This window comes from Medicago truncatula, chromosome 2 (genome assembly GCF_003473485.1).
Source record: "Medicago truncatula cultivar Jemalong A17 chromosome 2, MtrunA17r5.0-ANR, whole genome shotgun sequence".
Classification (NCBI taxonomy): domain Eukaryota; kingdom Viridiplantae; phylum Streptophyta; class Magnoliopsida; order Fabales; family Fabaceae; genus Medicago; species Medicago truncatula.
Genome location: NC_053043.1, coordinates 13027602 through 13040462, shown reverse-complemented (window position 1 = coordinate 13040462; position 12861 = coordinate 13027602). Strand labels below are relative to the sequence as shown.

Genomic DNA, 12861 nt, shown 5'->3' with positions numbered 1-12861 from the left:
GAAGATATCATCAACAACTTGATTCCTCCAGAAGATCGTCATTAGTTAGGGTAAGGTGCACTCCAACTACAACAATTGTCTTACCTCTGAAATGGGGTAATTCAAACTTGCCAAACGACCATGACTCAAGCATTTCGCCCAGCGTTCATGTTTTTCCTTTGAAAAGATTAAATTCTTGTTATGCTAATTTAGATGAAGGTATTAAGTGTCAAGGAATGAACCTCATTTCGTTGGCACTTGAATAAATTAATATTTATTAATTAAATACAAAATTAGAATATAAAAGCAAATATAAATTAAAAGGAATGAACAAAATTGAGGCATATAACAATATCTCATTTTATTAATAATTCATACAATACAATAATTCTTACAATAATTTATTCAAATTCACTACTTATTTTCTCCTTCTTAGGGTAAAAAGTGAAAAATCTTCATGGGGTAAAATAATGAGCAGCCTTCATGGGGAAAATACATCATCAACCCTTGGGCTAAATTTAAATCTGGTTTTTTTATACCCCAAGAAAAATCTTTTTACCCACGGTAAAAAGTTTATGGAGTAAGAAATAACAAATTTAAACTTATCCCAAGGGTCGATCACTTCCCCATGTCGGCTACTCATTATTTTACCCTGACGAAGATTGAACATTTTTGCCCCCAAAGAGAATATTGAAAAAGAAGAAAGAAGAGAAATAGAGGGAGAGAGTGAGGAGGGGGAGAAAGTGATATGGTGTGAGGAATTAGTGAAGTATGGAGGGGTATTTATAGGTGGGAATGGTAGTATAGGTTGTAAACATCATTAATGTGGTCAAAAAACGTGTAAAATAGTGTTAAAAACGTGTGGATTGAATGTTGAAAAACTGACCACAGACCAAAAAACGTTTGTTCTTCAATTCTACACCGGCCAACTAGCGTGAGTTAACTCACGTTCAGAATACACTAGCGCAAGTTAAGTCACGTAGCGTGACTTAACATAGGTACAAAATACAGCAGCGCATGTTAACATGCGTAGGGGTATTTTGGACTTTTTACTTTGAGAATGAGCGGAACCATTTAGGTAATGAGCAGAATTCTTAAATAACTCATGTTTTAAATAGTTAGAGTAACAAAGTCGTATGTTTAGGTTTTCTTTTTCTTTTTCGTTTTCAACAAAATAATAAAATAAAAAATTAAAGAAAGTTTAGATGAGTTGAGTTATGAGAGCTCTGTAGGATTAAAGTAGTTTACTAGTTGAGCTTACGATCTTACGACCATACAAAACTTACTGTTTAACTTCTTTTGATGATTACATTTCGATCAAATCTTTATTTCTTTTCTAAGATTATAAAACTGTATAGAAAAAAATGTAAGACTGTAAATTTAAACGAAAATTTTCAACGCGAAATGTATAACAACTTAAAATTTTCGATGGAAGACCTTGATCACTTATTCTTGTCTTGTGACTATTTTGGGAAAATATAGGATGCCATTTTGCATTGGCTTGGCTTCATAATGGTTCAACCAGCGCAAGTAGCAAATCATTTTTACCAATTTGAAAGTCTAGGCTTTTTTAATCTCATCTGGCTCTCATGTGTGTGAGAAATCTGGAAAAAGAAATGCTCGGGTTTTTCGTCAACAAGAGTCATCGTTACAACAATTGCTTGACAAAATTAAGCTTCAAACTTTCTGGTGGATGAAAGCAAACTACAACACTGCTTTTGCTTTTAACTATCACTTGTGGTGTTTAAATCCTCTTAATTGTCTGGGGATCTTTTTGTAATGAGCTTCTTTTTGCTTTTTGACGCACTCGGAAGCATAGGCTAGCAAACGTTAAATCTAGATTGAAAAGAACAAGTTCGCAAGCGACGAACTTGTGAAAATAGGGTTCCGAAATCCACCAAAAATTGAGAAAAACTCTCTAAAATATTATTGATTGAATAAAAGTTATGCCTCTTTGAGTTAGACTATAACTGTTAAGCTTAAATAGGGAAATAACAAACTCTAATGAGCCTAAAAATAACAAATTGAAAATAAAACAAACAAATAATAAAATTAGGCTGAAATAATAAATACTAGACTTAAATGCTCTTTTGGTCTCTTAAGTATTTAATTGGTATCGCTTTGGTCCCTTAACTAAAAAAAATATTGTTTGAGCACTTTAAGTTTTTTTTTAGTCTCGTTTTAGTCCCTTCTGTTAGGTTTAATAAAAAAACGTTAAGTGTGGACACGTGTCACCTTGTCATTGACTCTGAGTTTTTAATATATATTTTATTTTTTTGTAAAAAAATTCTCAGAACCAATGACAAGGGTGACACGTGTCACTTTGTCATTGGCTTTGGGTTTTCTTTCTTTTAAAAAATATATATATATTTGTTTTGTAAAAAAAAAAACCGCAGAGCCAATGACAAGGTGACACGTGTTTTGGAGTTAACTTTTTTTTAAACCCTAACGGAAACCTAACAGAAGGGACCAAAACGAGACTAAAAAAAACTTAAATACTCAAACAATCTTTTTTTATTTAAGGGAACAAAACGATATCAATTAAATACATAAGGGACCAAAATAACATTTAAGCCTAAATACTACTAAATTACTAATAAAACTCTTCTGCATAACTTTTATTCCTTTTATCAGACTGTTGATGTAATTCTTTTGACTTGGATTCACGCTTGCTGAAAAACAACAAACTTCTTCATCATGACTGTTTTCAATTGGGACGATGTCACACAAACTTCTTTCTTCAAGTCCTGTTTATTTTTTATGTTTAATCAACACATAGAGTGCAATCGATTTTCCTATGTTATCTTGTTATTGCCTTTAACTATGAAAGAAATCAAATTATTAGGAAGGGAAACAAACAAAAGGAAATTATTCTGTAATATAGGAAAATCAAACCTTTGTTTCGGTTTGTATTCGATATGTGCATCGTAATTACAACAACCTTTTTTCCTTCTATTTTTTTTTTTATTATTTCACATTTTATTTTGAAATTTGAATCGAAGGTTCTAGGAAGGAAACACCATAGATCGATGCCTTGTTTATTCAAGTTTGATTTCAATATCAGGCTTCAAAGGAATAAGGAAAAAGAAATAATAGCAGTTCACCGTCAAAACAAAAGCAAATATTGAAACAAAATCAGCGTGAGTTAACTCATGCTGGGTTTTTGAGTGTGTTTTTCCTGCGTGACTTAAGTTATCTCACGCAGCGTGAGTTAACTCTCGTAAATTTAACATTAGCGTGAGTTAACTCACGTAGGAGCATTTTGATCATTTACTTTGAAAATGAGCAGAAACGTTTGGGTAAAGAGCAGAATTCTTTTGACTTTTGTGTATTCAGGCACTTCTTGTGCTTCAATTGTCAGGTTTTGTAAGTAATGAAATTCCATTTTAATTTCTTCAAAGAAAAAAACAACTTAAAAGATAAAATGCTTAATATTTTAAATCACATGTCATATTTATTAAATATTTTATATCATTTGAGACCAAAAATTTGAATTGAGATGAAATTTGCTAAAAATGTGATATTTAAGGAATCAAAATGTTTGATATAAAAAAATGGAGTTATTTTTGTGAGTGATAAGACAGGAAGACAAAGTTGCAATTTAGCTAAAATTTATTTGGACAAAAATATACACATCATTTAATCATTTTTAAAATTACATAACAATAAATTCATTCATTCTTCTTCTTTTTCTACTTTTTTTCTTTTCATTTTTTGTATGTGTGCCTAAATCTTGCAACCACCTAACGTTTTCTATTATCAATATCTTTATTATTATATTTTTTTTGACAAAATCAATATCTTTATCTTCAATACATCTATATAATGTCAATTATTAATTTATTGATGAACAATTATTGTTATTTACTTTCCACTCTAAAGTTTTTTTTAATAAAAACTATATATATATAGTCAGGATCCGTTGACACGTGTAAGTCACAAGACTTACACCAAATTAATAAATCTTACGGTTAAGACGAAAAAATTGGATATTGGCACACGATACAATATTTCCCCCCCTTCCTGGACTTGTTTGTCTCAAGCGTACCTCTATACTCAATACTCATCGGAAATTTCCATCACAACCTTTAGCCGATCAGAAATCTCCATCACTTCATGGACTTGATCGTGAATCTTTTCTAATGAACATAAAGTATTTCCTCAACACCAACCACAACCTTTAGGCTTTGTTTGGGAGTTGGGAGGGGAGGAGAGGGGAGGGTTTTGGAAAAAAGGAAGGAGCAAGTGGAAGAAATAGAAGACATTGGGAGGAGAGAGCTTTGGAGGTTAATTTTTTACTCATAATAAAAAATCTCCATCATTTGGGGGAACTCCAAAATTGTATTTGCGGGAGGGTTTTGGGGGGTTACGGAGGGTTTATATGAATTTTTCAAATCCAATCTATGTTTTTATAATATTCTTAAAATTAAAAGTATATTAATCATAAATACTACTTTATCATTTTCTAAAAAACTGTTATTTCAGAAAATGTGAATTTTTTGTCCATTTTTTCTATATATTTCCATCCCCAAAGCTCTCTCCCCTTCCCATCCAAACTCCCAAACAAAGCCTTAGTTTTGCATAAAGTAATCAAAACCATTCATGTTATGAAAAGAAACGCTAAAAGGGTAATATAAAAGATTAATTGAAGAATAATTTTTGAAATTACTTTGGATTGATAAAATTGATTCAAATCTCATAATTGTTCATCTATTTGATGTCCGATTGGGAGATTTATTGAAGACAATGAATAATGAGGTATTGAGGCAATGAAGATATGGAGCCAATGAAGTGAGATTGTTGGTAACGAAATGGATCTCAAGCAGCAGTGCATCGCTCTTGTTCCTCACCCATTGGAGAAGAAACAGAATTACAACTTTCATAGTGTCATGATTATTTATCTAATTTTTGAGAGAACAGAAACAGAATATCTAATTTTTTATCATAGTGTCATAGAAACAGAAACAGAATATCTAATTTTTTATCATGACCGTGAAATTTATTAATTTCAACGGTTGAGATTTGGTGTAAGTCATGTGAGCTCAAAGCAGTAAATGAGCTTCATCAAAGATGAATCGTTCAGGAGAACTTAAATTTAATTTTTAGGTGGAACAATTCTTGACAAAGCTATTCTTACTCTATGGTGGGTCCCTTTTCTCTGGGAACTGGAGGGTTAACGCAAACAAAAAAAAAAAATCTAATTGTCACTTAAAAAAATGCAAATCAAATTGAAACGTATGTTATACCAATATTAAATATATTTTTTCCCAACCACCACAAAAAATAACTTTTTTTTTTATGGAATATGTTAACCAATGCCAACATGATGGACACTGATTAAGGAATCAAATATACTAATATTGTTATACGGTCAATGTATCGAAAATTTAAAAAGTTTCTTTTAATTTTTTCTTTTAACAAAGTGTTTTTTTCAACTTAAAATTTTCTCTTTTGGCTTCCTTAACCAATGTCTCCGACCGGTAACATGTCTCGTTTTTTGTTTCGGTAGTACTCCCTCTGGTCCTATTTATAAGAAACATTTGACTTTTTTGATTCATTGCATAAATGATGTATTTGGTCTATATTTTATACCAAGTACATTAATTACTCAATGAATCTAAAAAGTCAACTTTTTCTTATAAATAAGACCTGAGAAAGTAATTAATTCAAATCAAGTTACAAACATACTTTTTTTCCTTTCTTTTTGTGTGTATGCCTAAATCTTGTGAGCATCTATCTTTCTCTATTCTCAATATCTTTATCTTCAACACATATTATACTGTCAATTATTATTAGAGTAGTGATATTTGAACAACTATTTGATATAAATTTTGTAACAATTTCTTTTCTCTCTCTTTTAATTGGTTAAAAACAATGGAGAGAGAAAAAGAAAGAGAGAGAATAAAAAGATAATATGAATATAAGAGAGAAAGTTGTCAAAAGGTGGTTGTACTTACTATTAATGAATATTTATTGTATTTACTTTACACTCTAAAGTGTCTACACCTTTTTTTTTTTTTGGGTAGTGACACCTAAATTTATTTTAAAAATTAGAATAAAACCTATTTTATTGAATATTTTAGATTTGGACACAAGTTTGTGAGAATAACTTTCTCTATTATAGAATATCATCACCTGATGTAAGATTCATTTTTTCTTTGAAGGAAGATGCAAGATTCATTTTTAAATTGTAGAATTCACATGAGTTTCATCTATTAAAAGAATGTTAGAAAGAGAATGTTCATAACACTCATTTGAAAGCAAATTGAACACAATCACATAATTTTTTTTGGCAAATTCTACGGTACACCCAACATATTTGAGTGTACCGGTACACCAACCCTTTTATTTTTTATCAAGATGAATAAAACAACAACAATAAATTAGAGCACCCTAAAGTCTAATTCTAGAACAACCTAATGCATGAGATAATATTAACGAAAATCTGATAATAAATTAAAGTGAAGTCTCTTTAATGTACATACAAACTCATATTAGAAGTACAACTTTGTTTATCAAACATATTCTTCAGAGCATTTTTTAATATTCAATGCGATGGTAAAATCGGATATTAGAAGCACAATTTTGATATTCTAATTTTGTCTATATAGTTGGTAAAAATATAAATGCATTGGTAATAGATCAATATATAAAAGATAGATACATAGCACCTATTTTTTTTTATCCCATTTTTAGTATGAGGAAAAATATGTCGGTAGCAAAATTTTCATGCAAGTGATCATTACCAGTATATAATGCAATTATGATTAGATCCATCAGTACATTAATTGATTTTATATTTGAACTTGTCATTGATCCAATATTCAGAAGCTTGTTCTAACCACTTCCAAATTCATATATGCCATTACTAAGATTTAATGTAATCAAGTCATTATAAGGCGGCAGATATAGAAATTGTTTCTTGTATATCTAGACAGTTAGGTGTCACGCATTGAATGTTGTACGAAATTTCTTTCTCAATTTTCCACATAAGTTTGAATTTTGAGGTCCAATGTTGGATACGAAGACTCTGAGAAAGCATCAACATCACAATGAAAGAGATCTCAACTACACGTACTGTGATTTACCACTATAAATATAACCACTCCTTGCTAGGTTTCCCAAGTATAACTAAACCAAAGCATATATACTAGCTTCATTTCTTTTTTCATTGTCAGAATTCATTCAGAAAGATGGCAAAATTACATAAACATGTTGGAATACTTTTTGTGTTGTTGGTGTTGGTGATAGGTATAGTAGAATGTCGCAAACTCAAAGAAGAAGAGTCCATGGAAAGCATTGGAGGTGGTGGTTTCGGTGGTGGAGGTGGATTTGGAAAAGGAGGCAGACATGGCGGTGGTATAGGAGGAGGTGTGGGTGGCGGGTTTGGAGGTGGTGGTGGTGCCGGAGGTGGCGGTGGAAAAGGCGGAGGTTTTGGAGGTGGTGGTGGTGCCGGAGGTGGCGGTGGAAAAGGCGGAGGATTTGGAGGTGGTAGTATTGGAGGTGGTGCTGGTGGAGGCCATGGAGGAGGAGAAGGTGGTGGGGTTGGAGGTGGCGGTGGAAAAGGTGGAGGATTTGGAGGTGGTATTGGAGGTGGTGCTGGTGGAGGCCATGGAGGAGGAGAAGGTGGTGGGTTTGGAGGTGGCGGTGGAAAAGGCGGAGGATTTGGAGGTGGTGCTGGCGGTGGTAAAGGTGGAGGAGTTGGAGGTGGTGCTGGTGGAGGCCATGGAGGAGGAGAAGGTGGTGGATTTGGAGGTGGTAGTGGAAAAGGTGGAGGTCTAGGAGGCGGATCGGGTGGAGGTGCTGGTGGAGGCGGAAAAGGTGGTGGTATAGGTGGAGGTGGTGCTGGTGGTGGAATTGGAGGAGGTGGTGGATCCGGAGGTGGCTTTGGTGGAGGGCACGGAGGAACTGGTGGTGGCATTGGAGGAGGAGTCAGTGGTGGTGGTGAAAAAGGTGGAGGTGTAGGAGGTGGTGGTGGAGCTGGAGGAGGATTTGGTGGAGGCCACGGAGTCGGCAAAGGTGGAGGCGAAGGAGCCGGAGGTGGCATTGGAGGAGGAGTCGGTGGTGGAGGTGGGGCCGGAGGTGGATTTGGTGGAGGCCACGAAGGCGGGGGAGTCGGAGGTGGTGCTGGAGGTGGATTTGGTGGTGGTGCAGGAGGTGGTTCTGGTGGTGGAATTGGAGGTGGTGGTGGAGCTGGAGGTGGCTTTGGTGGAGGTCATGGAGGCGGAAAAGGTGGCGGTGAAGGAGTCGGTGGTGGTGTTGGAGGAGTTGGTCATGGAGGTTTTGGAGGAGGAGGTGCTGGTGGCAGAGGCGAGGGTGGCGGATTCTAATTTAGCATTCCTAAAAATATAACTTATATTGACAATGCTCGAGTCATGGATGTAACATGCACGGATTTAAAATAGATTAATTAAATAAAATTTCAAGTATTATATAAAGCTCTTTCATGGATGCACATAAGTTTTTTCGAGTATTATATTAATGAATTACAATCTTAGTTTTTTTTACAATCGATTGTTAGTGCTATATTATTATTAGGCTTAATATATCGTTTGGTTCCTTAACTTATTTTTGATTTTTAATTTGGTCCCTTAACAATAAAGTGTCTCAATTTAGTCCGATAAATCTTCTGCCGTTTACCTTTTTGATCCTCTCCGTTTGTCTTTAACCTTAAATGTCTAAGGTGAACCAACTTTATAGGTGGTCCACAATAGACCTTATTAAATCACATATTTTTAACCTTTTGATCTTTTTTGTTAAACGGAGACTGTTGGATCATGAAGGGATCTATTGTACCTTATAATGAATCACAAACACCTAATTTTTTCCTCTATCTTCTTCCCTATGTTCTTCTTTCATCTTCTTCTTCTATCATCTTCATCAATTTTCAATTAACCTTAAAAAAAACAAAAAAACAAAAAAACTTGGAGAAATATAAAAAACAAAAAACATAATTATTTTTTTCTCCTTGACATTGCTACCAGACACATAATCATCATCATCTCCATTTCATTCATTCTTCAATCATTAAGACTCATTGTTCCTCAACAACAACAACCTAGAATCATCATGTTAATTCTCATTCTGACTCATTCATTCTTCAATCATCAATTCTCATTCTTATTCATTCAACAACAACACAGAGGAATAGATTCAACCCTTTTTTTTTTGCTTAACAATATCTTTTTTTGTTGGACATTTTTACTGTCTCCTTTAATATTACTATAATATGTAAATTGGGTTGAACGAAATTAAGGATAATATTAATGAGGTAACGCTTTGAAAAGAACAGAAGGACTGATTCAGAATCAATTATACAAAAACATAATATAAACACACATAATTTATCCATTTAAATTGCCCTAAATTGAAGAAGAATAGCTATTCGAGTTGTTTCCAGCAACAAGAGTCATCAATATACACACAACAAGTTCAGGTTTTCATCAATAATTCTGCTTGCCTTGAAATTAAACGATGTATTGAATAAAATGGTTAAATGGTCATTCATCAGTCGCCTAAGGATAACAGCAGCAAGGCTCTAGAGTTCTACTTTGCTGCTCAATTCTGATTCTAACCCAGTGTTGTTGTGGTGGTTTTTTGATGGTAAAAATGTGATGTTTAGAATTGGAAAGTGTAAATGGTAAAAATGTTGGGTTTTATTTTTGGTTAAATGTTGAATTTTTTTTTTTTGTATATTGTATGAAGAAGTGGTGGAAGGAAGAAGACGAAGAAAGAAAAAAAATTAGATGTTGGTGGTTTAGTGTGGTATATATAATGGACCTGCAATCGAACGATCGAAAACATATAAAAAATATTAAACATTAAAAAACAAACGGAAATGACCAAAATGATAAATGGAAGAAAATTTATGGGACCAAATTGAGACACTTTATAGTTAGGGGATCAAATTAAAAACCAAAAATAAGTTAAGAACCAAATGATATATTAAGCCTTATTATTATTATTGTTATTATTATTATTACATGTTTTCTTTTATATCTTTATGGAACTAGCAGCACTATTAATTTTAGCTCACCACTATTTAAATTTGCATGAACACGTAAGAGACATTAATATAAAAATTTCACAATATAATAAGCAACAAACACCAGAAGTGGCGTGTTTCTAATTTGATACAAATTAAATCAACTTTGTGTAATATTAACAAGCGAAAGAAGACACAATGCAAACATAATACTTAGTCTTTTTCTTTTACAACTTTGCAGTACTCTATCTAAAAACTAGCTAGATAAATCTACTGTATATATTATAAAGTGAAAATAGTGCCATAACAATGTGTGTTTATAATAAGATCAACTCTTGATCATATTCCATATGAGACCGAGTTTGTGCAGAAGATGATATGATTATAGCCATGCTGGTAACCAATTCTTGCCATCAATGTAATCAATAGATATAAATGGAGCAGCTTCTTCATCACTAAGTTGCCTTGACCAAGAAGCTCTTTTCTCTGCTATGGCTCCAGGTCCATGGCATTTATACTCCGCATGGTAAAGATGTCTATAGTTTAAAACAAATAACCAAAATTAATTATTATTTTTCACCAACAATGTATACATTAATCTAATGGTTTTTCATGAAAAGACTAGAAAAAATTTAATTAACAAATGAATTGGTGATAAATGATAATGTTCTTACTCAGTGCTACCATCATAACTCCAATTGGTCCATCCTTCTGGGACAATGGTTTTGGAGAGGTATGTCTTAGCAAAAATGACCCTAGAATAAGGACCTTTAGCCCTTCCTAAGTACACACCACCAATGCCATAAACTTTGCCTTTGATAAATATAAATCCACTCATCTCACTTTCATTTTCTCTATTTGCAGCTGTAATTGACCCACGAATTGATATCCTTTTGTCATCAACCACAAATATCTCACAATTCTGCATAAGAAAAATCATAATCATTAATAAATATTTATGAAAATTAAGTCATGATATATAAAAGAGATGTGACAATAAACTCACTTGGAAGATGGTTCTGCCACGACCAAATATGAAATCAATGGAGCCTTGAATGTAACAAGACTCATAGTAATGTCTACCTTTGTAATCAAAGAGTGTGTTGTGTGTACTGTAAAATGCACAATGATAAAATGCAGCTTTCTCTGCTGCCACAAATGCTGCCACAGATTGATTTTGTGAAGTATAGGCAACTCCTGTAGGTGCATCATTCTATAATGCAACAACATTGGAAAAATAGAAAATGTTATTTCTTTTCATAAGTAGCAATCAAATACAAATACAAATAATTATAGAAAAACCCTAGTAATAATGACGACGATATCAAGAATTGTCGTATATGGCTAGAAAAAGTTAAATTACCTGCAAAAAAATTAGAGATTATTGATTAAAATGTAGGGTCTTGCTAACAAGCACTCTAAGGATATTGTTTAAGGATCCACTAAAGAAAATTTTATCTTAAAAATACAAGTCAAACACATGTCAAAGTCATAACTATACAATTTCCATTGTTAAAATTTCTACTTTTGTATGCTTAAACAATACCATAAGAACACTTGTTAGCATTTTCCTAAAATATATATTTGATTCGGTTGCGGAGCTTAGCTAGAGATGTTAAAATTAGATATAATTTTAATTTCTTCCTTCTCTGATTATTTTTGTTGGTAATTCAACATTTTATGGTATACAATATTAGTAGAAAGTATGATATTACCTTGAAGCTAATTCCAAAGGCAATGAAATCGGGGGCTTCAACTTTGAAGGTGGCAGAAGCTATGTTGTCAGAGGAGCTTTCAGACCAAACAATGGCAGTTTTTCCTCTTCCATTTCCTCTCATAAATATATAACGCTTATTCTTTGGTATGTGCACTTTTTCTCTTCACATGATCAAAATCAAAATGTAATCAATAAATTAATTAGTTAATCATATAATTAACTTCTTTTTGACTCAATAGAATTAACTTGATAAGTAGCATATGTATATTAATGGATTGATTAATACATGTATGATTAATAATAAAATAATGATAATAATTAATGAATATATGTATGTAATAATAATTAAATTTGTACCTATATACTCCTTTTCTAATATGGACGATGACCCAATTAGAATTTCCTTCAGGAATTGAATCTATGGCAGCTTGTACTGATTTAAATTCTCCATTTCCATTGATATCAACTTTAATAGTGCGATTAGTTCCTATCTTTTGTGTTAACATAGGAGAGTCTATGACCGTTTTTACATCAAAGGCAAGAGCACAATATGGTACAAAAAACAAAATAAAAATGAGAAGTTTCATTGTGAATGTTGAAAAAGAAAGAGACAAACAAGATGATGAAAAAGAAACCATGTTTTGGAGACTTATTGAGAATTTGTGGTTAATTAGATTTTGAGGTTTCTTGTGGTTTAATTTTGTGTGATGAGGCACAAGTGAAATGAGAGGTTTATAAGTACAATAGTTTAATTTATTTTTGGAGTTAAAATGTTAGGAAGGTAAAATTGAGCGTTAATAAATTAAAGGAATATGGGTTGGTTTTACGGTTCTCTCTATATTGGAGGACATCCAGAAATTTGACATTTTAGTTGTACGAGGCAAAGTTGTTATTATTTTGAGGCATCTAGCAAGTTTTTATTTTTGTAACTAGTTGTTGTTAGTTTTAACGTTAGGGTTATGCCTAAAAAAACAAAAAAGTTAGAGGCTTATAGCTTTGTGAGTTTTTGGAAGATATTATTCACTAATTCAAAATACACTTATTTTAAAAAAAAAATGTGGTGGACAACTTATTTAGCAAAAGTACAAAATTTATTTAGTAAAAGTGTCGGCGAAATAAAATTTAGCTATTTTTATGAAAAAATTATTTTTGGTAACAATTTTTATTACTTATAATAGTG

General features: G+C 32.5%; 2 protein-coding genes across 2 annotated transcripts; one reads left to right on the top strand and one right to left on the bottom strand.

Moving 5' to 3' along the window:
* Positions 1-6894: 6894 nt before the first annotated feature.
* On the top strand, positions 6895-8489 carry LOC11410216 (glycine-rich cell wall structural protein). The gene is made up of 2 exons (XM_039830425.1): positions 6895-8100; positions 8137-8489. Exons 1-2 carry the CDS (start codon positions 7173-7175, stop codon positions 8307-8309), a joined length of 1101 nt encoding a protein of 366 aa, XP_039686359.1. The 5' UTR covers positions 6895-7172; the 3' UTR covers positions 8310-8489.
* Positions 8490-10275: 1786 nt separating this feature from the next.
* LOC11412480 (probable pectinesterase 67) lies at positions 10276-12268 on the bottom strand. Its single transcript, XM_003594679.3, has 5 exons — positions 12039-12268; positions 11680-11842; positions 10971-11177; positions 10639-10886; positions 10276-10500 (listed from the first exon to the last, which is right to left on the bottom strand). Exons 1-5 carry the CDS (start codon positions 12266-12268, stop codon positions 10347-10349), a joined length of 1002 nt encoding a protein of 333 aa, XP_003594727.2. The 3' UTR covers positions 10276-10346.
* Between the last annotated feature and the right edge of the window lie 593 nt (positions 12269-12861).

Coding starts and splice junctions, on each gene's coding strand:
- LOC11412480 (XM_003594679.3), bottom strand. CDS start 12,268: ATGAAACTTCTCATTTTTATTTTGTTTTTTGTACCATATTGTGCTCTT. Junction 11,843..12,038: donor ATTAGAAAAGGAGTATATAG/GTACAAATTTAA, acceptor GATCATGTGAAG/AGAAAAAGTGCACATACCAA. Junction 11,178..11,679: donor CCTTTGGAATTAGCTTCAAG/GTAATATCATAC, acceptor GTTGCATTATAG/AATGATGCACCTACAGGAGT.
- LOC11410216 (XM_039830425.1), top strand. CDS start 7,173: ATGGCAAAATTACATAAACATGTTGGAATACTTTTTGTGTTGTTGGTG. Junction 8,101..8,136: donor CGAAGGCGGGGGAGTCGGAG/GTGGTGCTGGAG, acceptor GTGGTGCAGGAG/GTGGTTCTGGTGGTGGAATT.